This window comes from Lepisosteus oculatus, chromosome 13 (genome assembly GCF_040954835.1).
Source record: "Lepisosteus oculatus isolate fLepOcu1 chromosome 13, fLepOcu1.hap2, whole genome shotgun sequence".
Classification (NCBI taxonomy): Eukaryota; Metazoa; Chordata; class Actinopteri; order Semionotiformes; family Lepisosteidae; genus Lepisosteus; species Lepisosteus oculatus.
This window is the reverse complement of record NC_090708.1, coordinates 3730738-3754382: the sequence shown is the minus strand read 5'-3', so window position 1 is coordinate 3754382 and position 23645 is coordinate 3730738. Positions and strand designations below refer to the sequence as shown.

The 23645-nt window shown below is 36.6% G+C and overlaps 3 protein-coding genes across 3 annotated transcripts; all 3 read left to right on the top strand.

The window, feature by feature from the left end:
• The first annotated feature begins 238 nt into the window (after positions 1 to 238).
• LOC102691432 (extracellular calcium-sensing receptor-like) lies at positions 239 to 5068 on the top strand. The gene is made up of 6 exons (XM_069197685.1): positions 239 to 448; positions 674 to 968; positions 1549 to 2358; positions 2440 to 2667; positions 3158 to 3281; positions 3771 to 5068. The coding sequence occupies exons 1-6, from the start codon at positions 246 to 248 to the stop codon at positions 4682 to 4684; spliced, it is 2574 nt and encodes an 857-aa protein (XP_069053786.1). The 5' UTR covers positions 239 to 245; the 3' UTR covers positions 4685 to 5068.
• Positions 5069 to 9931: 4863 nt separating this feature from the next.
• On the top strand, positions 9932 to 14559 carry LOC138242278 (extracellular calcium-sensing receptor-like). The gene is made up of 6 exons (XM_069197779.1): positions 9932 to 10134; positions 10357 to 10651; positions 11183 to 11992; positions 12074 to 12301; positions 13032 to 13155; positions 13646 to 14559. The coding sequence occupies exons 1-6, from the start codon at positions 9932 to 9934 to the stop codon at positions 14557 to 14559; spliced, it is 2574 nt and encodes an 857-aa protein (XP_069053880.1).
• Positions 14560 to 18805: 4246 nt separating this feature from the next.
• LOC102691034 (extracellular calcium-sensing receptor-like) lies at positions 18806 to 22582 on the top strand. The gene is made up of 6 exons (XM_015360713.2): positions 18806 to 18942; positions 19089 to 19377; positions 19691 to 20503; positions 20583 to 20810; positions 21264 to 21387; positions 21684 to 22582. The coding sequence occupies exons 2-6, from the start codon at positions 19123 to 19125 to the stop codon at positions 22580 to 22582; spliced, it is 2319 nt and encodes a 772-aa protein (XP_015216199.2). The 5' UTR covers positions 18806 to 18942; positions 19089 to 19122.
• The last annotated feature ends 1063 nt before the right edge of the window (positions 22583 to 23645 follow it).

Sequence of the window (23645 nt, the reverse complement as noted above, 5' to 3'; positions counted from 1 at the left end):
GGAGAAATACACTATGCACAAACAATGTGTGTAGAAGCAGATGTTCAAAACTTTTTCAAAACAGATGTTCAAAACAATTTTTTCTCCTGAGGTGATCATAACATTGAGATCACCACTGAGAATTGATGCTACAATGTGCGTTTGAACTCTGGTTCATTGCTAATTTTAACATGTAAGAAATACACAGCCGTATATAAACACCTTGAGCTGAAGTACTCTGTCTTTAGGACAACACACATTTGACAATGTTGCTGCTTGTAGCAGTAGCATTAATTATGGTTTTGACAAGTGCTGAAAAGCCTATTTGCCAGCCATACAGAACACAAGAACTGCTACAGTTTTCAAAAGAAGGGGACATTACAATAGGAGCTGTTTTTTCAATCCATAAAAACCCTGTTGTTGTAAATCCAACATTTGAAGTAAACCCAGGACACATCAGATGTGAAAGGTAACTGATCCATTATCATTATTTTTAAAAATAAAAATACATGTAAATGTACAGTAGCTAAAATACTGTAGCTACATGAACAGATTATGTGCTTGATTTTTAAAGCAAGCATTTTAAAATGTATGATTTAATCAGCCAAAATAATATTTAAATGTGAATACTGTTAGATGTAATGATAAAAATACTGTTCAATTTGTGAAATATGTGTATGTATTTGCTCCACAGTTTAAATCCTGTAGAATTACAATTTGCTCAAACTATGATCTTTGCCATTGAAGAAATAAATAACAGTTTGGAGATTCTTCCTGATATTTCCCTGGGCTATAGGATATATGATTCCTGTCGCTCTATCCCTTTGACTATAAAGGCATCTCTGGATTTAATGAATAGCCAACAAGTAGGACTTGTGTTAAACCAGTCCTGCACCAAACCATCAACTGTCCACGCCATCATCGGACACTCTAGCTCAACACCAACAATAGGAATGGCTGCAACTGTTGGACCCTTTCACATGCCAGTGGTGAGAACATTTTATTTCAAAAGTACCATGTTAAATAATACAAAATTAAACTTGAGTGGAATTTTAAAATAAAAAATTCAGTTTCAATTTAGTGTAAATTTAGAAATTATTGCATTTTTAATGTAATTACTCGATCATATGATGTCTTTATATCACAAAAGCATTATTAAGGAATCAAAGCTAATCTTTTTTCTTTCAAGCATTCATAAGTCCAATAAATGTAATCTTCAAATTAAGAGACCAAGCTTTGATGTGTTCTTTGTAGCACATTAGTAGGACTGTAAAGAAATATAGCAAGATGAACTAAATAGGGGCAGGTCATACTATTATCTTGTATGAAGCACACACATACACAGTTTCAGTATGTGCTATGCTCATACTTACTCATACTGTAAACATTAAAATATAATTTAAATTTATGAATGTATTATAATCTTGTATATGCTGACTACTTCACCTGTGTTTCCCTTCCTAGTTATTTTCAAGTTCAAGTTTATTTCAAGTTCAACTTTTTAATCTCAATTAAGCCATTTATCTCCTCCTACAATCTAAGATAATGTCTTGTTTTTCATTCCTGCAGATCAGTCACTTTGCTACCTCTGCCTATCTCAGCAACAGAAAGGAGTTCCCCAGCTTCTTCAGGATGATTCCCAGTGATTATTACCAAAGCAGAGCCCTGGCAAAGCTTGTGAAACACTTTGGATGGACCTGGGTTGGAGCCATTCGAACTAACAATGATTATGGCAACAATGGGATGGCTACCTTTGTACAAGCTGCCCAGCAGGAGGGGATCTGTATTGAGTATTCAGAGGCCATTTACAGAACTGATCGTAGAGAGAAATTCCTTAAAGTTGTAGATACTGTCAAAAAGTCAACTTCCAAAGTAATTGTTGCTTTTGCTTCTGGTCCAGATTTGGATCTACTGATGAAAGAACTTCTGATTCAGAATGTCACAGGTTTCCAGTGGGTGGGGAGTGAGGCTTGGGTGACAGACAGGTACCTTGCATCACAGGAAGGTTATAATGTTCTGGGAGGGTCAATTGGTTTTGCCATTCCAGATGCTGAAATACCAGGACTAAAAGAGTTTATTTTAAATGCTCGTCCATCAAGCAACCCTGGAAACTCTGGTTTAAATGAGTATTGGGAAAGTATTTTCAACTGCAGTTTGTCACTTGGCAAGGATGCGCATACTAAGCCATGCACAGGAGCAGAGACTCTGAATGGAATAAATAACCAATACACGGATGTATCAGAACTGAGGATATCCAACAATGTGTATAAAGCTGTGTATGCTGTAGCCCATTCATTACACAATCTTTTCGCATGCAATATTAGTCAAGGATACACTGATAAAACATGTGCAAACATAAATACAATAGAACCTTGGCAGGTAAATATATTTATATACGAAATAATATCATGCATTTGACCTGAAAAGAACTGAACCTGATTTTAGCTTGTTTTCCTCTAGGTGCTGCACTCTTTGGCCAGAGTCAACTTTATAACTAGGAGTGGAGAGAAGGTGCGTTTTGATGACAATGGGGATCCAGTAGCACGATATGCAATAGTTAATTGGCAGCGGAACATGAAGGGAATCACAACATTTGACGTTATTGGTCTATATGATGCTTCTTTACCAGAAGGACAACAGTTTATAATGAGTGATATCAGTGTAGTCTGGGCAGGAGATCAGGATGAGGTAAGTTTCTCACTCAGTATTTCATTTTTTTTGTTTTGAAACATAGCCTCCACTGAAATCCAATGGCTACAATTCTCAGGTAATCCCTTCTACTTTGTGTGTTTCTGATTTAGTTGGATATAAATAAATCAAAAGTGCAGTATAAATCTTATACTTAAAGCTTCCAGTTAACTACTGATTAGGAAATTCTGCAAGATTGGTGTTGTGATTGAGTTAGCTCTCCAAAGGTTTTATGACCACATACTGTACAGTAACTTATCCAATGTCCCTGGGGTGCAAAAGTGAGAGGTCTTGTTACAGTATTTTATTTTTTCAAAAACCGTTGACCTGCATGTCCTCTTTAAAATACAGTTGTGTACTTGTGTACTAATTTGACTTAACAACAATGCCCACATTGCTATTGAGTGCTGTAATTGGCATATTAACTTTGAACAAATCTCCAGTCTTGCTTTTTAACAAAAGAACATAATTGTCTCTCACTATCTTCCAGGTGCCAAGATCAGTGTGCAGTGAGAGCTGCCTTCCAGGGACTCGTAAGGCCATTGAGAAAGGGAAGCCAGTCTGCTGCTTCATCTGCATTCCCTGTGCAGAGGGAGAGTTCAGCAATATCTCAGGTAGCAATTAAAACAATTAATGCACATTAACAAAATACTAACTTTTACAGCATGACAATAAAAAGCTGTGTTTGTACCCTTAAGCATGATGTTTCACTCAAATTGCTCTAGTAAAAAGAGTGATGTATAAATAAAAACTCTCCAGGCTGTAATTGTAAACAGATTTTTTTTTCTCAACTGATTGATCTAGTTAAAATCTTTATACAACAAAAATAATATCTAATGAAAGATAAGAATTTGTATTAAGAAGTACAGAATGTGTTAAACAAGTGATATTCTTGTCAGTAATTCTGCTGTTTTTAAGTGGTGTCCAGAAATATCTAATTTAAATTTAGCTAAATTGTATTATTCTACTTCACCCAAGAATGAATTCAAACTAAACTATTGATAATGAATGTTCAAAATGCAAGATAAAACACACAAGGTTTAGATGAGTTCTTTGATTAATTTGTGTTTGTCCACTAATTTAAAAAAATATTTTATTTTCAGATTCAACAGAGTGTTCAAAGTGTCCAGTGGATTACAGATCAAATGAACAGCGAAATCAGTGTGTCTTAAAAAGCACAGAGTTTTTGTCATTTGCAGAATTAATGGGGATAATTTTAACAGTATGTTCTGTGCTTGGAATGTGCTTTACCATAGCAATATCTATTATTTTTTTCAGGTACAGATCTACGCCTATTGTAAGAGCCAATAACTCTGAACTGAGTTTCCTTCTGCTCTTTTCATTGACTCTGTGTTTCCTCTGTTCACTTACTTTCATTGGCCAGCCCTCTGACTGGTCCTGTATGTTGCGCCACACAGCATTTGGGATCACATTTGTCCTGTGCATCTCTTGTGTTCTGGGGAAAACAATAGTGGTGTTAATGGCCTTTAGGGCTACACTGCCAGGCAATAACATTATGAAATGGTTTGGGCCCAAACAGCAAAGGTTAAGTGTTCTTGCTTTCACACTTTTACAGGTATTGATTTGTGGCCTCTGGTTGATAATATCACCTCCTTTTCCAAAGCAAAATATGAAATATTATAATGACAGAATTATTCTGGAGTGTGACCTTGGATCTGCAGGTGCATTCTGGGCTGTGTTAGGGTATATAGGATTCCTCTCTGCCATGTGCTTTGTACTCGCTTTCCTGGCTCGGAAGCTGCCTGATAACTTCAATGAAGCCAAATTCATTACATTCAGCATGCTCATATTCTGTGCTGTCTGGATCACCTTTATCCCAGCTTATATCAGCTCTCCTGGGAAGTTCACAGTAGCTGTGGAAATCTTTGCTATTTTAGCTTCAAGTTTTGGGTTGCTTTTCTGTATTTTTATGCCAAAATGTTATATTATTTTATTTAAACCAGAAAAAAATACAAAAAAACATGTGATGGGGAAAATGCCCTCAAAATCATTGTAGAGTAATTAATGTATTTTAAACTTATTGTTAATATTTAAATACTTTTATGTTATGTTTCAATTTTTAACTTTCACCAACTTTAATTTATAATCCCTATGTTAACTATTCATGTATTATCTTATTTTTTCTGCAACATATGGAACAAAGGCACTCTGCCCTGGTCCAGAGGGACACCAGTCTCTTTTGGTTTTCAATTTAATTGGGGCCTTAACCACTGATGCACGTAATTGATCTGTTTGCTTGTTGAGACTTTTCTCCACTCAGTACTTTCAGCATATAGAACAGTATGCAGTCTCACCTCAACTTGCTAATTAGGCAATAGCTTTTTTAGTCAGATGTGAGGGAGCTCTTATGTATTTGCCAGAGCCAAACCACTAGACACGATATTTCCTAAACATCTTGGTTGAGAGTCATAGATACAGAAATAATAGAACAATACTGTATACATTATAAGATTTGACTACACAACGTGTTCCTTTTTGGAGAAGGTGGTGGTAGGAATACAGAAATGCATAACTTTCTGTATCCTTTTCTATTATAAACTGTCTTTTTTTGTAGTGGACTAATTGATTAATTTCCATATTTAAATGTTTTTAAAATAAATATATGTACTACAATGATCAAAAAAAGTATCTTTCATGTAGGAATTGCATTAATTTATCTATTATCTCTCTATTTATGTATTTTACTGTATGTAGTTTCACACATTTTGATATATATTTGAATAGTTCAAATATAATTCCAGATACACATTGTTTCATTACCTTAAAAAGTACACACTTCCAAAGAATGAGTCTCTCCTTTGAACAAGGAGGAATGTAATGTTGGAAGTCTTTCCCTGAGAAAAAGAGATGACATCTCTGACATTGTAGTGTGGCAATGTCTACCACACACGCTTTGGTGTCCTGAGCTTCAATGGAGAGTGAGGCTGTCTCACGTACCTCTTTGAAATTCCTTAAACTCATAACACACACTGAGTGCCTTAGCTGCCAGGATGGGAACTACTGGACATTAATATGTTTCAAGTAGAGCGGCTAAGATTGATCACTTTTTTAATCAGGTACAATAGGAATGAAAGAAATCGATAACTGAATCAGTTTAATAATAATTGCTTACAGTTATATAGAGCTTTTCTGGACACTCCACTCAAAGCGCTTTACAGGTAATGGGGATCCCCTCCACCACCACCAGTGTGCAGTCCCACCTGGATGATGCGAGGGCAGCCATAGTGCGCCAGAACGCTCCCCACACACCAGCTCTCAGTGGGGAGGAGAGCAGAGTAATGTAGCCAATTCATACAGGGGGATTATTAGGAGGCCATGATTGGTAAGGGCCAATGGGAAATTTCGGCCAGGACGCTGGGGTGACACCCCTACTCTTTTCGAGAAACGCCCTTGGATATTTAATGACCACAGAGAGTCAGGACCTTGGTTTTACATCTCATCCGAAGGACGGCGCCTGTTTACAGTATAGTGTCCCCGTCGTTATACTAGGACATTAGGACCCACATAGACCACAGGGTGAGCGCCCCCTGCTGGCCCCACTTACACCTCTTCCAGCAGCAACCTTAGTTTTTCCCAGGAGGTCTCACATCCAGGTACTGACCAGGCTCACACCAGCTGCGCTTCAGTGGGTTGCCAGTTGTGAGTTGCAGGGTGATATGGCTGGTGGCTTTAAACTCATAATACACACTGAGTGCCTCAGCTGCCAGGATGGTACAATAGGAATGAAAGAAACTGTTAACTTAAAGAGCTACTTATCTGAGAGATAAGAGATACATTGATGATAATATGCACTGATGGCTGTTTCATGCCGCTATGAAGGCAGTAGTTGGATAATTGCTACTGTGTAATTTGGGATCAAAATCAATATGGAGACAGGAGTGAAAAAATTAGCCCTGGACATTGCAATTCAATTCAATTCAATTCGATTCTATTCTATTCTATTCTTGATTGCCATGTCAACAAAATTGATTGGAAATTTTTCTAGTGCAGCAAATAGACATACAGTATTACACTTACAAATACAACATTATGAGGTGCCTAATCTAATGGCCTCTACATACAGTAGGTGCTATTTTGGAAACCGAGCAGGACTACATTTGATGTTTTGAAACCTCCTTCCCAAATGGAGAAGTTTAAACAAGGAGCTTGCTAGATGAAAGGGGTCTTTCTCCAGAACTCGAGATAACCCATAACCAATCTCTGCCACTAGAGGGAGCCATAAAAAGTCCATAACATATTCAATTATGCAAAAACATTACTACTACAGTTGTTTTTAAATCATATGTAAATATTTCCAAACAAAAAGAAGAAACGTTTAAATTAGAATGCAATTTGAAGATAAAAGGGCAAGTGCTGTGATTAATTAATTAATATACTGCACAAATCATCTAATAATCATCATACACAAACAGGTGAAATGTGAAAGAAAGAGCAGTTGTCAGAGGATTTAATGAGCTTGTTGATTTCCTAGACAGTGAGAGTCTATTCAGTACAGCAGCACACATGTTGGATGAGAAGAGGAACAGATTGTCTTCAAAACAGATGTTCTTATTCATAATCATGAATCTGTCCTCGATGATTAGTAAACAATAGGCTTAGTAGCTAAAGAGCTAAATTAGGCTGACTTGTTTCTTTTTGGTTGTAGCAGGCTGCTATCTTCTTGTTAAACATCTTATTGAACACACCCACACAGGAAGAAGGTTCCACAGCCTTCTCTCGTCTCTTTTCAGCATGGAATAAACCTATTACTTGTTCCTTTGCAGCCTACGCAAGCTGACGCAGCTCCCCACCTGAACTATCTTATTGAACATTTTATTTTAATAGAATTGTGGGTTGTGATTTAAGTCTTTTATTTTGTTTCAGCTTGTTTTTTCTTATTTCTATGTATACACTATATGCCATATGTATGTGTCATGTGTAGAAATGTTTTGTGTATATGTTTTATTAGTAAAATGTCTTTATTTTAAGTGATTATTTTATTTATATTAGTAAGAAGTGTTTATTTTATGGTGATTGAACGACATGCCCATTACATTTCATTTTGTTAATAAACAATAAACCACTTACGCTTGTGTTCTACAGTTTATTTTAATTGGAAAAAATAACAAGGGTAACACTTTACCATGAGACATGAGGCTTGTACATTGCTGGTTTAGTATGAGCTTTTAAAAGAATAAAATGGTATTGGTATCGGCCGATTCGAATGACATGGCATCGGTGATGGGCATTGCCCCTAAGGAGCCTGATCGGAGCATCCCTACCTAAGACATCATTTTTACTTCACCGTTTTACAAATGATTAATTGTTTTTAGTAATTCTCCCCAAAATTATTGGCAGCACACATTCATCCACAAAGATGACCAGAAAGTAATCTCAAAAGCAGAGTGGATTTCTTTTAATTCCCGAAAGATATTGCCAAAATAGGAAAATTCACCAGTTTCTGTTTCCATCTCAAAAAAATGAAATACAATTACAATGTTATTGGTGTGACAGGTGTGATTTCTTTTATACTTTTAGTTACATTGTTATAAGAAAACATTTTAATAAAATATAATGCTTTCTTCATGATATGCAATCTTGAAATAAATTATATTTAGATACAGTATTATTGTTACACTGAACATTTAATAATCAAATATTATTATTTTTTAATTGTATATAAGAAAGAGCAAGAAAGGATGAAGCAATTTCTTCAACTTTTTAATTATATTATGCAGTATGTTTTATTAGTAATGTGCAATATTACACTCTAAGGAACAAGTAATAGGTTTATTCCATGCTGAAAAAAAAGAAGAAAGAGAACACAACGTTTCGGCCGTGGAGCCTTCTTCACACCTGAAGAAGGCTCCACGGCCGAAACGTTGTGTTCTCTTTCTTCTTTTTTTTCAGCATGGAATAAACCTATTACTTGTTCCTTTGCAGCCTACGCATGCTGACGCAGCTACCCACCTGAACATATTACACTCTATACAACTCTAGATAATGGCAAGATATTAATTAATTGCTGTGCAGTCTGATAATGTGCAAGTCTATTACTGATGGCAGTATTAGTGAACAAGCAGTCAAAACATTTAGCAAACAAACTACTTTTACCCTAATTGGGGCTCATTAGTGCAGTGTAGCCATGTATTCATGTATTGACTGTGCTTGTGAGGCGGTTTTGTTTTTCATTTCAGCTTGCAGATCCATTGACTGCTAAAGATCAACCAAAAAACTTCAACAGAAAAACAAATGTTCTTCACCATAGAAAGAAAATACTACACCTTTAAAAGGTCCTGTAAGGTAAGAGAAATCAAGTCTGAGTAGGTCAGAAAACATTTGCAAAGAAAACAGAGTTAAAAAGAACCATAAGTGATACAAGTAATGTATTAGTCTGTAGTCAATATTTATGATTACACCTTTAACTCTACTGTTTTAGTCTTTTGATACATTTTAGCACACTTATTTTGCTTGTATTTTTCTATTTAATTATTTTTTCAAGTGTCTTCTTTAGTCCATCCTCAGTACTGATGACATCTGCTGCCTGCATTGTGTTACACTCTATATAACTAGAGAGCAAATAGAAAAACTTGCTTCATCCATCCTATTTTACTCTACCAAGATAAATAGTTAAATAATGTCAAGGATATACTGTAAGGACTGCTCTATTAATTCTGGGTAAAGCAATCTAATAGAACTACAAAAAAATTGTATTACACATAAAAACAATCATGGTTACACTGTATAAAATTGTACAGAATATACACAATATAGATTTTAATGACTTGATCAATACATACAAATCAAAATGATGCTAATGTAAAAAAAACAAATATTAGCATGATATATGTATATGTATGATATATACTGTGTATGGTCTTTTAATTTAAAGTATGGGTGTACACTGTTTATAATGTTTAATAAAAATGGCCTTTTTAAACTGGATTTCTCAGATATCCCAAAATCATTAAATGCTAATTCTTTCTTTCTGTGAGTGTATTTGTTCCACAGTTTAAATCCTGGAGAAATACACTATGCACAAACAATGTGTGTAGAAGCAGATGTTCAAAACTTTTTCAAAACAGATGTTCAAAACAATTTTTTCTCCTGAGGTGATCATAACATTGAGATCACCACTGAGAATTGATGCTACAATGTGCGTTTGAACACTGGTTCATTGCTAATTTTAACGTAAGAAATACACAGCCGTATATAAGCACCTTGAGCTGAAGTACTCTGCCTTTAGGACAACACACATTTTACAATGTTGCTGCTTGTAGCAGTAGCATTAATTATGGTTTTGACAAGTGCTGAAAAGCCTATTTGCCAGCCATACAGAACACAAGAACTGCTACAGTTTTCAAAAGAAGGGGACATTACAATAGGAGCTGTTTTTTCAATCCATAAAAACCCTGTTGTTGTAAATCCAACATTTGAAGTAAACCCAGGACACATCAGATGTGAAAGGTAACTGATCTATTATCACTATTTGTAAAAATAATAATACATGTAAATGTACAGTAGCTTTAATGTACTGTAGCTACTGTACATGAACAGATAATGTGCTTGATGTTTAAAGCAAGTATTATAAAATGTATGATTTAATCAGCAGAAATATTAATTAAAAATGTGAATACTGTTTTGATGTAATTTGTGAAATCTGTGTTTGTACATGTATTTGCTCCACAGTTTAAATCCTGGAGAATTACAATATGCACAAACTATGATCTTTGCCATTGAAGAAATAAATAACAGTTCTGAGATTCTTCCTGATATTTCCCTGGGCTATAGGATATATGATTCCTGTCGCTCTATCCCTTTGACTATAAAGGCATCTCTGGATTTAATGAATAGCCAACAAGTAGGACTTGTGTTAAACCAGTCCTGCACCAAACCATCAACTGTCCACGCCATCATCGGACACTCTAGCTCAACACCAACAATAGGAATGGCTGCAACTGTTGGACCCTTTCACATGCCAGTGGTGAGAACATTTTATTTCAAAAGTACTATGTTAAATAATACATAATTAAACTTGAGTGGAATTTTAAAATAAAAAAATCAGTTTCAATTTAGCCGTGTAAATTTAGAAATTATTGCATTTTCAATGTAATTACTTGATCATATGATGTCTTTATATTACAAAAGCATTATTAAGGAATCAAAGCTAATCCTTTTTCTTTCAAGCCATTCATAAGTCCAATAAATATAATTTTCAAATTAAGTGACCAAGTTTTGATGTGTCCTTTGTAGCACATTACTAGGACTGTAAAGAAACATAGCAAGCAGATAAATAGGGGCAGGTCATACTATTATCTTGTATGAAGCACACACAGACACAGTTTCATACTGTAAGCATGTGCAGTAAGCATAATTTAAACATATTCATGTCTAATTTAGCATCCTGTGTATACTAACCACTTCACAAATTTTTACCTTTTTAGTTTTAAATCTCATTTAAGCCATTTATCTTCTCCTATAATCTAAGACAATGTCTTGTTTTTCATTCCTGCAGATCAGTCACTTTTCTACCTGTGCCTGTCTTAGCAACAGAAAGGAGTTCCCCAGCTTCTTCAGGACAATTCCCAGTGATTATTACCAAAGCAGAGCCCTGGCAAAGCTTGTGAAGCACTTTGGATGGACCTGGGTTGGAGCCATTCGAACTAACAATGATTATGGCAACAATGGGATGGCTACCTTTGTACAAGCTGCCCAGCAGGAGGGGATCTGTATTGAGTATTCAGAGGCCATTTTTAGAACTGATGACAGAGAGAAATTCCTCAATGTCGCAAACATTGTTAAAAAATCATCTTCTAAAGTAATTGTTGCTTTTGCTGCTGGTCCAGATTTGGATCTACTGATAAAAGAACTTGTGATTCAGAATGTCACAGGTTTCCAGTGGGTGGGGAGTGAGGCTTGGGTGACAGACAGGTACCTTGCATCACAGGAAGGTTATAATGTTCTGGGAGGGTCAATTGGTTTTGCCATTCCAGATGCTGAAATACCAGGACTAAAAGAGTTTATTTTAAATGCTCGTCCATCAAGCAACCCCGGAAACTCTGGCTTAAATGGGTATTGGGAAAGTATTTTCAACTGCAGCTTGTCACTTGGCAAGGATGCACATACTAAGCCATGCACAGGAGCAGAGACTCTGAATGGAATAAATAACCAATACACGGATGTATCAGAACTGAGGATATCCAACAATGTGTATAAAGCTGTGTATGCTGTAGCCCATTCATTACACAATCTTTTCGCATGCAATATTAGTCAAGGATACACTGATAAAACATGTGCAAACATAAATACAATAGAACCTTGGCAGGTAAATATATTTATATACGAAATAATATCATGCATTTGACCTGAAAAGAACTGAACCTGATTTTAGCTTGTTTTCCTCTAGGTGCTGCACTCTTTGGCCAGAGTCAACTTCACAACCAGGAGTGGAGAGAAGGTGCATTTTGATGACAATGGGGATCCAGTAGCACGATATGCAATAGTTAATTGGCAGCGGAACATGAAGGGAATCACAACATTTGACGTTATTGGTCTATATGATGCTTCTTTACCAGAAGGACAACAGTTTATAATGAGTGATATCAGTGTAGTCTGGGCAGGAGATCAGGATAAGGTAAGCTTCTCACTGAATATTACAATGTCCCTGGTGTCACAACTGTAGTCCCTCATGCCTTAAGGGCACTCCGGCCCTTCCACTTTGGACTTGATTTTGTGCTCCTGTCTCCTCTTCCCAGTCCACCTTAAAAGCCAGCCGCTGACATTAATCCCGGCTCTGCATCTGATCTCCATGTCGTGCGAGCCCGGGACCTGGAAGCACCTGGTCCCGTTCCCCTCAACATTCCGCCGGTTCTGACCCGGTTCTAGTTTTTATCTTGTCTGTTTTTGGATGGACCTCCCAGTTTTGGACTTTTGCTTTTGTTTTGGATTCCCCCTTTGGATTTCTACTGGATTGTTTGCCCAGGACTCACCCCCCTGAACACCAGAGCACCAAGGACACGCCCCCCTGTTTTGATCCCCGTTTCCTGCATGGCTTTTCCCCCAGTGTTTCCTCACTATTCCGAATTGTGTCGTTGGCATAGGGTCGGAAATGAACTGTTCCGTTACACCTGGGGTGACTCATTTGCAAAAGTGAGAGGTCTTGTTACAGTATTTTATTTTTTCAAAAGCCCTTGACCTATATTGTATGTCCTCATAATACAGTTGTGTACTTGTGTACTAATCTGACTTAATAACAATGCCCACATTGCTATTGAGTGCTGTAATTGGCATATTAACTTTGATTGAACAAATCTCCAGTCTTGCTTCATAACAAAAGAACATAATTTTCTCTCACTATCTTGCAGGTGCCGAGATCAGTCTGCAGTGAGAGCTGCCTTCCAGGGACTCGTAAGGCCATTGAGAAAGGGAAGCCAGTCTGCTGCTTCATCTGCATTCCCTGTGCAGAGGGAGAGTTCAGCAATATCTCAGGTAGTAATTAAAACAATTAATGCACATTAACAAAATACTAACTTTTCTAGTATGTTAATAAAAGGCTGTGTTTGTACCCCTAAGCATGATGTTTCACTCAAATTGCCCCAGTAGAAACAATGATGTATAAATTGAAACTCCCCAGGCTGTAATTGTAAACAGGATTTTTTTTCTCAACTGATTGATCTAGTTAAATTCTTTATACAACAAAAACAATATCTAATGAAAAATAATAATTTTTATTAAGAAGTACTGGATGTGTTAAAGAAGAGATAATCATGTCAGTATTTCTGCTGTCTTTAAAGTGATATTCAGAAATATCCCATTTAAATTTAGCTTAATTGCATTATTCTACTTCACCCAAGAATAAATTCAAACTAAACTATTGATAATGAATGTTCAAAATGCAAGATGAAACATACAGGGTTAAGATGAGTTATTTGATTAATTTGTGTTTGTCCACTAATTTTAAAAAATATTTTATTTTCAGATTCAACAGAGTGTTCAAAGTGTCCAGTGGATTGCAGATCAAACGAAGAGCGAAATCAGTGTGTCTTAAAAAGCACAGAGTTTTTGTCATTTGAAGAATTAATGGGGATACTTTTAATGGCATGTTCCGTGCTTGGAATGTGCTTTACCATAGCAATATCTATTATTTTTTTCAGGTACAGATCTACTCCTATTGTAAGAGCCAATAACTCTGAACTGAGTTTCCTTCTGCTCTTTTCATTGACTCTGTGTTTCCTCTGTTCACTTACTTTCATTGGCCAGCCCTCTGACTGGTCCTGTATGTTGCGCCACACAGCATTTGGGATCACATTTGTCCTGTGCATCTCTTGTGTTCTGGGGAAAACAATAGTGGTGTTAATGGCCTTTAGGGCTACACTGCCAGGCAATAACATTATGAAATGGTTTGGGCCCACACAGCAGCGCTTAAGTGTTCTTGCTTTCACACTTGTACAGGTCTTGATCTGTATTCTTTGGTTAAAAATATCACCACCTTTTCCAAACAAAAATTTTAAATACTATAAAGACAGAATCATTCTGGAGTGTGACCTGGGATCTGCAGGTGCATTCTGTGCTGTGTTAGGGTATATAGGATTCCTCTCTGCCATGTGCTTTGTGCTCGCTTTCCTGGCTCGGAAGCTGCCTGATAACTTCAATGAAGCCAAGTTCATAACATTCAGCATGCTCATATTCTGTGCTGTCTGGATCACCTTTATCCCAGCTTATATAAGTTCACCTGGGAAGTTCACAGTAGCTGTGGAAATCTTTGCTATTTTAGCTTCAAGTTATGGTTTGCTGTTATGTATTTTTATGCCAAAATGTTACATTATTTTATTTAAACCAGAAAAAAATACAAAAAAACATGTGATGGGGAAAATGCCCTCGAAATCACTGTAGAATAATGAAGAAATTCAAATGTACTGTATTGTTTACATTTAAACAGTTTTAGGTTTCACTTCTGATGTTTTGCCAACATTATTTGAACCCAAAATGAATTTCTAATCTCTATCATGACTTTTCATGTATTATCTTATTATGCTTATTTTATATATGGAACAAAGGTTCTCTGCCCTGGTCCAGAGGGACACCAGTCTCTATTGGTTTTCAGTTTAATTGGGGAATTAACTGCTGATGCGCGTAATTGATCTGTTTGCTCGTTGAGATATTTCTCCTCTCAGCATATAGACTATTGTGGAGTCTCACCTCAACTTGGTGATTAAGAAATAGTTTTTAAGTCAAATATAAGGGAGCTCTTAAAAGTAGGAAGTGAAGTAGGAACAGCAAACTTTACACATTATATGCTATGCTATAGGATTAAAAAAATACAACTTAAAAGATTTTAATCTATTTGCCAGTGATTAAGATATTGTTCAGAGCCAAACCACTGGACAGATTATTTCCTGAACACCATGGTTGAGAGTCATAGATACGGAAACAATAGAACACATACTGTATTCAGATTTGTCTAGACAACTTGTTCCTTTATTGAGGAAGGAGGGTTACTGTGTGATTGCCAAAATATCCAATTTCATTTGTTCCGATTTCATTATGTGAAACATTAAATGACTTCAGAAATACATAACTTTCTGTAAGCTTTTCTATTATACAATGTATTTTTCGTAGTGGACTAATTGATTATTACAGTTAATATATGTACTACAATAATCAATAAAAGTATTTACCATACTGTAATTGCATCAATTTATCTTGTATGTAGTTTCACCCATTTGGATATATATTTGAATAGTTCAAATATAATGACAGATGCACATTGTTTCATTACCTTAAAAAGTACACACTTCCAAAGAAGGAGTCTCTCCTTTGCACAAGGAGGAATGTAATGTTGGAAGACTTTCCCTGAGCAAAAGAGATGACATCTCTGACAGTGTGGTGTGGCAATGTCTACCACACACGCTTTGGTGTCCTGAGCTTCAATGAAGAGTGAGGCTGTCTCACGTACCTCTTTGAAATTCCTTAAACTCATAACACACACTGAGTGCCTTAGCTGCCAGGATGGGACCTACTGGACATTAATATGTTTCAGGTAGAGCGGCTAAGATTGATCACTTTTTTAATCAGGTACGATAGGAATGAAAGAAATTGGTAACTTAATCAGTGACTTATCTGAGAGATAAGAGCTATATTGATGATAATATACACTGATGGCTGTTTCATGCCACTATGAAGGCAGTTGGATAATTGCTACTGCGTAATTTGGGATCAAAATCAATATGGAGACAGGAGTGAAAAAATTAGCGCTGGACATTGCAATTCAATTCAATTCAATGCAATTCTATTCCATTCTTGATTGCTGTGTCAACAAAGTTGATTGGAAATTGTTCTAGTGCAGCAAAAATACATATTACATTTACAAATACAATTTGTACAATACAAATTGAGGTGCCTTCTTCCCAAATGGAGAAGTTTAAACAAGGAGCTGGCTGGATTGAACTTGAACTTGAACTTGAACTTTATTGCCATATGTAACCGGTACTGGTACAATGGAATTCTTACTTACAGAAAGTCTCTCGTTTGTAAAACAAGTGTAAAAAACAAAACAAAGTGCAAACAGTGCATCAAGACAATGTACAAACAAACAATAGACAATGTGCAAGTAAACATGCAGACAGTTTGAATGTAAACAATACAGACGTGTAAACAATGACTGGAGACGTACAATAAATAAATTACAATGAGGTAGATGGTGATGGTGTAGGTGTGGTCAGAGGGGGATGGCTAAATGTGTTCGCCAGTCTCACTGCTTGTGGATAGAAGCTATTGAAGAATCTAGTGGTAAGTGACCGTATGCTCTTATATCTCTTGCCTGAGGGCAGTGGGGTGAAGAGCTCATGCCCGGGGTGGTGACTGTCCTCTGTGATGGCCAGAATTCTACCACGGCAGCGGTCCTCATAGAGCTGTTTAATCTCGGTGAGACCGCAGCTGATGATCTTCTGGGCCATATTGACCATTCTCTGCAGTGCCTTTTTTTCTCGCGAAGAGGTGTTGCCATACCACACGGTGATCCCGTTGGTGAGGAAGGGGTCTTTGGACACCTTCTTAGCTTTCCATCTGATGCAGGTGTCTTAAATAGAGGCAACGATTTCGGATGCTGTTTCTTCTCTTGGGCAGTTGAATTGCTGTACCGTACTGTTATTGTGAAGATAACAGTCAAGATATTGTATATACAGAAGTTATCAGTGTTGTATATACTGGCCCTCAAGTGTGTAAGATCGCAGTGGACTTTTGACACCTACTGTATAAAGACAGCAGTCCAAAGTTAAGTGTGTTTGTGATAAAGAGATACAATATGGGAGACTCAAGGCATTAAGGAAAACGGGAAGGGAAATAAGAAGGAAAAGGATAATCATCACCTGAGAAAGGACAAAATTTGGTCCTTTACGGGACCAGAAGAAGTAGCCAGATATCAAGAATAATTGGTCAGGTCAGTGAGGTCAGGCAAATCTAATCAAATCTGTTAAGTAATAACCTATTTTACTATATTGTATATATAATATTGTATATACAATATATAATATTGTTAGTTTTTATACCATTTGATATTCTGGCCAATAGATAACATCTAATATAAAATATTTCCACCATACAGTTGTAATGATTCATAGCCGTTCAGGGACGCCAAATATGTAACGTTGCCATAGCCAAAATGTAATGTAGTGGCTCTCTGAAGGCACCAGTTCTGTAGGGTTTGGGCATTTACTGAGACAATTATTAATTGTAGCAGTAAATCACAAAATTGATTCTTTTGATGGCTTTAGAGTCCAACCACGCGACATAACTCAAACAACGCGCACACACAGGTACTAATACACGAGGATACATTTATTAATACATAGAATATGCATGTAAACCTAACAGATCTTATCGAGAGCGTTATCAGAATACAAAAGATATATATTCAGTCAGTTACAAAGTGTTACACATATCAAGAGGACATACGTTCAGTATATCATTCATTAAGACCGTTTCGTAAATGAACTTGGTTATAACTTCTACATTAGATACTCAAACAAGTACATAACTCTTAGGAATTAAATTGATATCAACTGGTTGGGATAACAATTGAATTCTCGAGCTGTAATGCATTGAAGTTGAATACTCATCCAATCTTTGGGGATTCAGATCTCCTGCGGGCACAAAGAAACAGTTGCAGGCTGTTGCTGTCCAATCCGCGCTCTCTGGCTCCGTGCCAGGCTGTGCTGTGAGGCTTGCGACGGTGTGCTGCTGATGCTCACTGTTGGCTTTAACTAGCAAAGTTTGTGCACAGGAGAAAAGATGACTGTGGGTCCCAGCAAGTCAGGAAGAGGACCGGTTCGTTCCTGATGAAGAGCTAGTTCTGAATAGTGATTCAGCTGTCCACAGTTCCGACCTGTTCACGAGGCCTGCTGCTGGTTACATGGGCATCAGAGTCCCACGTGGGTTACTCGGCCCTACCAGTCCCTGATTGGTTGATCAAGGTGAGATATGAGTCACTTACTCCTGACACTTAGTAATGCAGTCCAGATGTCCAACTGGCACTCCCTAGACAGATAGGCGCCAATGGATGACCATTGATCATGATAGCCAGGCTTAGCTAAGTGCATCCCCCTTTGGGAGCTGTCTTTAATCAAAGGAACCCTAAATCAGCCTGCATGGTTTCTCTGTGGCTGCACCACAGAGATGAACAGAGAAATGGGGCCTCATTTGGGAAGCTCAGAAACACTTAATTCTGCCTTATTATTAAGCCTCGCCGCTACACAGTTTTTAAAATCATATTTAAATATTTCCTAACAGAAAAGAAGAAACATGATTAAAGTCTTTTGTAATTTGAGAATAAAAAGGCAAGTATTGTGATAAGGGAAAATTAATTAATATACTGCACAAATCATCTTATAATCATCATACACAAACTTTATGATGATGTTACTCTGAAAGTGAACTGCAACTCACCTGAGAATTTGTACATTGATGTGAGGATTAATTTTGTTCCACGTCATTTTAAGCATAAAAGATGTGCGCTGTAACAGGTAAGTATCTATTGCTAGAGAATATTAGTGTGGGACAGTGGAAGCAGTTAATAATGTTGTTTCTTATAGATGTTGCATTTATTGCCTTTTTCTCAGGCACTGAAACATTGGTTTGTGAGCCATATGGAACAGAAGAACTGCCACAATTTTCCAAAGAAGGGGATATCACAATTGGAGCTGTTTTCTCATTCCATAAAAATCCTGTCACTGATAATCCAACATATAAAACCAGTCCAGGACATGTTAAATGTGAAGGGTAAGTAAGTAAAGTTATTAATGAAATAATTAAAGAAAAAAACAATAAAATTGACAGTTATAGCTGTGCTATTTAACCAAATAACATTGTAATATCTTAATTATGCATATTATTATTATTATTCATGTAAATATATTTCTGTACAGATTAGATGCTGCAGAATTACAGTATGCACAAAGTATGATCTTCACAATAGAAGAAATAAATAACAGATCTGACCTTCTTCCTGATGTTTCCCTGGGTTATAAGATATATGATTCCTGTCGCTCCGTTCCACTGTCTATAAAAGCATCACTGGATTTAATGAATAAGAAAGACTTTTTCTCAAACCAGTCCTGCTCCAAATCATCTTCAGTCTACGCGATTATAGGACAGTCCAGCTCCACACCAACGATAGGAATTGCAGCAACTGTTGGACCTTTTCACATACCTGTGGTAAAGCTTTTTTTTTACTTATAATGCAGACTTTCTTGTATATTCACCAGTTTTGCAGCTGAGATACTGTAGGATATGTAATCTTAAAAGCAACTAATGTAATGGAAAATAAATAAATCAAATAGTTTAACTAAAAGCCAATAAAGTATTTAATAAACCAGCTATTCTCTACGTAAAAAAAAAAAATCAGGAGGATTTACATATAATTTTACTTGTATGTAGATATATTTATACTAACATTTATCTGTTAGTATAATCAATCATGTGTATCTGATAACTTACATGTAGATGTTTCTATCCTTTCTTACCATAGATTAGTCACTTTGCTACCTGTGCCTGTCTCAGTAACAGAATCAGGTTCCCTACCTTCTTCAGAACAATTCCTAGCGATTATTACCAAAGCAGAGCCCTGGCAAAGCTTGTGAAGCACTTTGGGTGGACCTGGATTGGGACCATTAGAAGTGACAATGATTATGGCAACAGTGGGATGGCTACCTTTGTACAAGCTGCCCAGCAGGAGGGGATCTGTATTGAATACTCAGAAGCCATTTATAGAACCGATCCAAGAGAGAAATTCCTTAATGTTGTAGATATTATTAAAAAATCAACTTCAAAAGTAATAGTTGCTTTTACAGGTGATGTTGACATGGATTTGTTTGTCAAAGAATTAAACATTCAGAATGTCACAGGTTTCCAGTGGGTGGGCAGTGAAGCATGGGTTACAAACAGATATGTTGGATCAAAGGAAGGTTATAAAGTCCTGGGTGGGGCCATTGGCTTTGCAATTCCGAATGCAGAAATACCAGGTCTGAAGGAATTTATTCTAAATGCTCGTCCATCAGACACTCCTGGAAACACCGGCTTAAATGAATTGTGGGAGACTATTTTCAATTGCAGTTTAAGGTCTCATAATGATTCAAGTACTAAGCCATGCACAAGAACAGAGACCTTGAAAGGAATAAGCAATCAATACACGGATGTATCAGAACTGAGGATATCCAACAATGTGTATAAAGCAGTGTACGCTGTAGCCCATTCATTACACAACCGTTTTACTTGCAAAATCAGTCAAGGATCATCTGATGATGAAGCATGTGCCAACAAAAAGAAAATTGAACCTTGGCAGGTACAAAAAATCTACTTTACAATATTAAGCATTATTTTAAAATAAAACAGAAAGTGATTTAAGCTTTTTTTATTTCTAGGTGCTGCATTATTTGAGAAGAGTAAACTTCACCACCAGGAGTGGAGACAGTGTCTATTTTGATAAAAATGGGGATCCAGCAGCTCGGTACACACTTATAAACTGGCAGCCTAATAAGGAAGGAATTACAATATTTCAGACTATTGGTCTATATGATGACTCCCTACCAGAAGGACAGCAGTTTATAATGAATGACATCAGGCCTGTGTGGGCAGGTGATCAGGATAAGGTACTGTAATGAAACAAGGTAAAGCCTACACAGATCCAAAAAGAGCAAAAACAGTGAGAGACAGACAAATATTGCATCTCTGTGATTTTGGGGGGGAGAAATACATTTTAACACAGCTGAGATCCTAAAATGTAGGATACCCCAGTAAACACCCCATTATAAAATTTGGAATTGGGTAGATTTGACATGGTAGATATGCTCATGAAAGCTGATAACATAATTTTGAATGCACAGCTGTGTCTTTCTATATACTGTAAGCTGTTCATACAGTACAGTACTGACAACTTTTTAGAGTGCCAAAGCAGTGTAGATAAAGCATTATTTCACTGTAGCTTCATAACTGTAAAATGAGAAATATAAGCAGGTTGGCCTTTTGCCACTATTGTACATATGGAAATATGTATTCCAAAACTGCTTTTCAAAATAATTTTGAACACTTAATCTGGATTTTAGGTTCCAAAGTCCATCTGCAGTGAGAGCTGCCTTCCAGGGACTCGTAAGGCCATTGAGAAAGGGAAGCCAGTCTGCTGCTTTGTCTGCATCCCCTGTGCAGAGGGAGAGTTCAGTAATGTAACAGGTACTTTAATTTCCATAAGGAGTTTAATGGGTTAGATGAGCTAGATGACCTACAGTAATTTGCTACCTTAGCATTGTATCTTCAGCAAAACTAACAAACTCTGTAGATATGAGATATAGTTACAGAAATATGTGCATGAATTTGTATATGTAAACTTAGAGAATTGTTATAATAAATATTAAATACTAAATGTGCATTATTCACGTTTGCATTTACCTATACTTCAAAATGCTGTGCTTTTTCAAATTGTTTGCACACAATCTTTCAAAATCTCATTTTTTGACTTGTATTTTCAGATTCAGTGGATTGCTCAAAATGTCCCCTGGAATACAGATCAAATGAACAAAGAAGTCAATGTATCCTAAAAAGTATTGAGTTTCTGTCATCCGGAGAATTAATGGGAATGCTTTTAGTCACATGCTCTGGATTCGGAACTTCCCTAACCATAGCAATAGCTGTTGTTTTCTTCAGATACAGATATACTCCAATTGTAAGAGCCAATAACTCTGAACTAAGTTTCCTTCTGCTCTTTTCATTGACACTGTGTTTCCTCTGTTCATTCACTTTCATTGGCCAGCCCTCTGACTGGTCCTGTATGTTGCGCCACACAGCATTTGGGATCACATTTGTCCTGTGCATCTCTTGTGTTCTGGGGAAAACAATAGTGGTGTTAATGGCCTTTAGGGCTACACTGCCAGGCAATAACATTATGAAATGGTTTGGGCCCACACAGCAAAGGTTAAATGTTCTTGCATTCACACTTTTACAGGTCTTGATTTGTATTCTTTGGCTGACAACATCACCCCCTTTTCCAAACAAAAACATGAAATCCTATGCAGACAGAATCATTCTGGAGTGTGACCTGGGATCTGTAGGTGCATTCTGTGCTGTTTTAGGGTACATAGGACTCCTCTCTGCCATGTGCTTTGTGCTCGCTTTCCTGGCTCGGAAGCTGCCTGATAACTTCAATGAAGCCAAATTCATTACATTCAGCATGCTCATATTCTTTGCTGTCTGGATCACCTTTATCCCAGCTTATATCAGCTCCCCTGGGAAGTTCACAGTAGCTGTGGAAATATTTGCTATTTTAGCTTCAAGTTATGGTTTGCTGTTATGTATTTTTATGCCAAAATGTTATATTATTTTATTCAAACCAGAAGAAAATACAAAAAAGCATGTGATGGGGAAAATGTAAAATAGTTAATGTTTTCAAATTGGGAATTTCTGACTATTTTTATGTTTCAGTTTTGAACAGTAGTGCTAATTGCCACACCACCATTCCACCCAAAATATTCATTCATGATTTTACCCCAGCATTAATATGTAATCAATATCCTGGCTATTCATGTAGTATCTAGCATTATTAGTAGTTAAAACTATACTATCTAGTAGTATGCAGCCTTGTTATTTTTTCTACATTGTATTTAGCAGAGGTTCTAAAGACAGCTGTCTATTCTGGTTTTTAATCTAACTGGGCCTTTAACCACTGATGCATGTAGTTTTATTGATCAGTTTTCTTGTTTAAACCTTTCTCCACTCAGTCCTTGGTTTATAAAATACCTTAGTTAAAGTGTATTATTTCCAGTACCTCCAGCATACTGAAAATAAAGTAGGATTACCTCAGCTTGTTAAGATTGTATATTTCTGACTAAAACTATTATAAAGGGGTCAGTTTTTTATTAACAAAAGCGTGAAACATAAGGTATCAAACAGCACAGCTGTAGTGTTGTCTTTTTCCATCATCTTAAGTCCAGAGTTGGTTGCATTTCAGCTAACTCACCTGGATGAGTGGAGGTCTGAAACAGGAACTGAAAAAGGGGTTCATTCCCACTACACACCCTATACAAATGTGCAAGAACTGACAGAAATTGTAAAACTAATACAGCTAAAAAAGGACATGTAAATCTTTTTTCATGATTAAGAGCTCCTACAGTGTTATTACAGTGTCGGGGTTACAGTGTAACATGTTCTATTATTTAAATTAATGTTTTATAGAAATCTGAATGATTTCTGTATTTAAAATGTAATTTAATACCTGTATTACAATCATCAATAAAATAATTTTTAATGTATATTTTCAGTATTATAAGTTGTTTCATATTTGGATAATTAAAACTCACCCTAGAGAGCACACTGTTCCAAAGAGATTCTCTCCTTTGTGCTTTGGACTTGCTGTATGCTAATGTCAAGGATGCCTACAGCTCCTCATCACTCCCCCCACTTGGCAGATCTGACCACAACCTTGTCAATCTCCTATC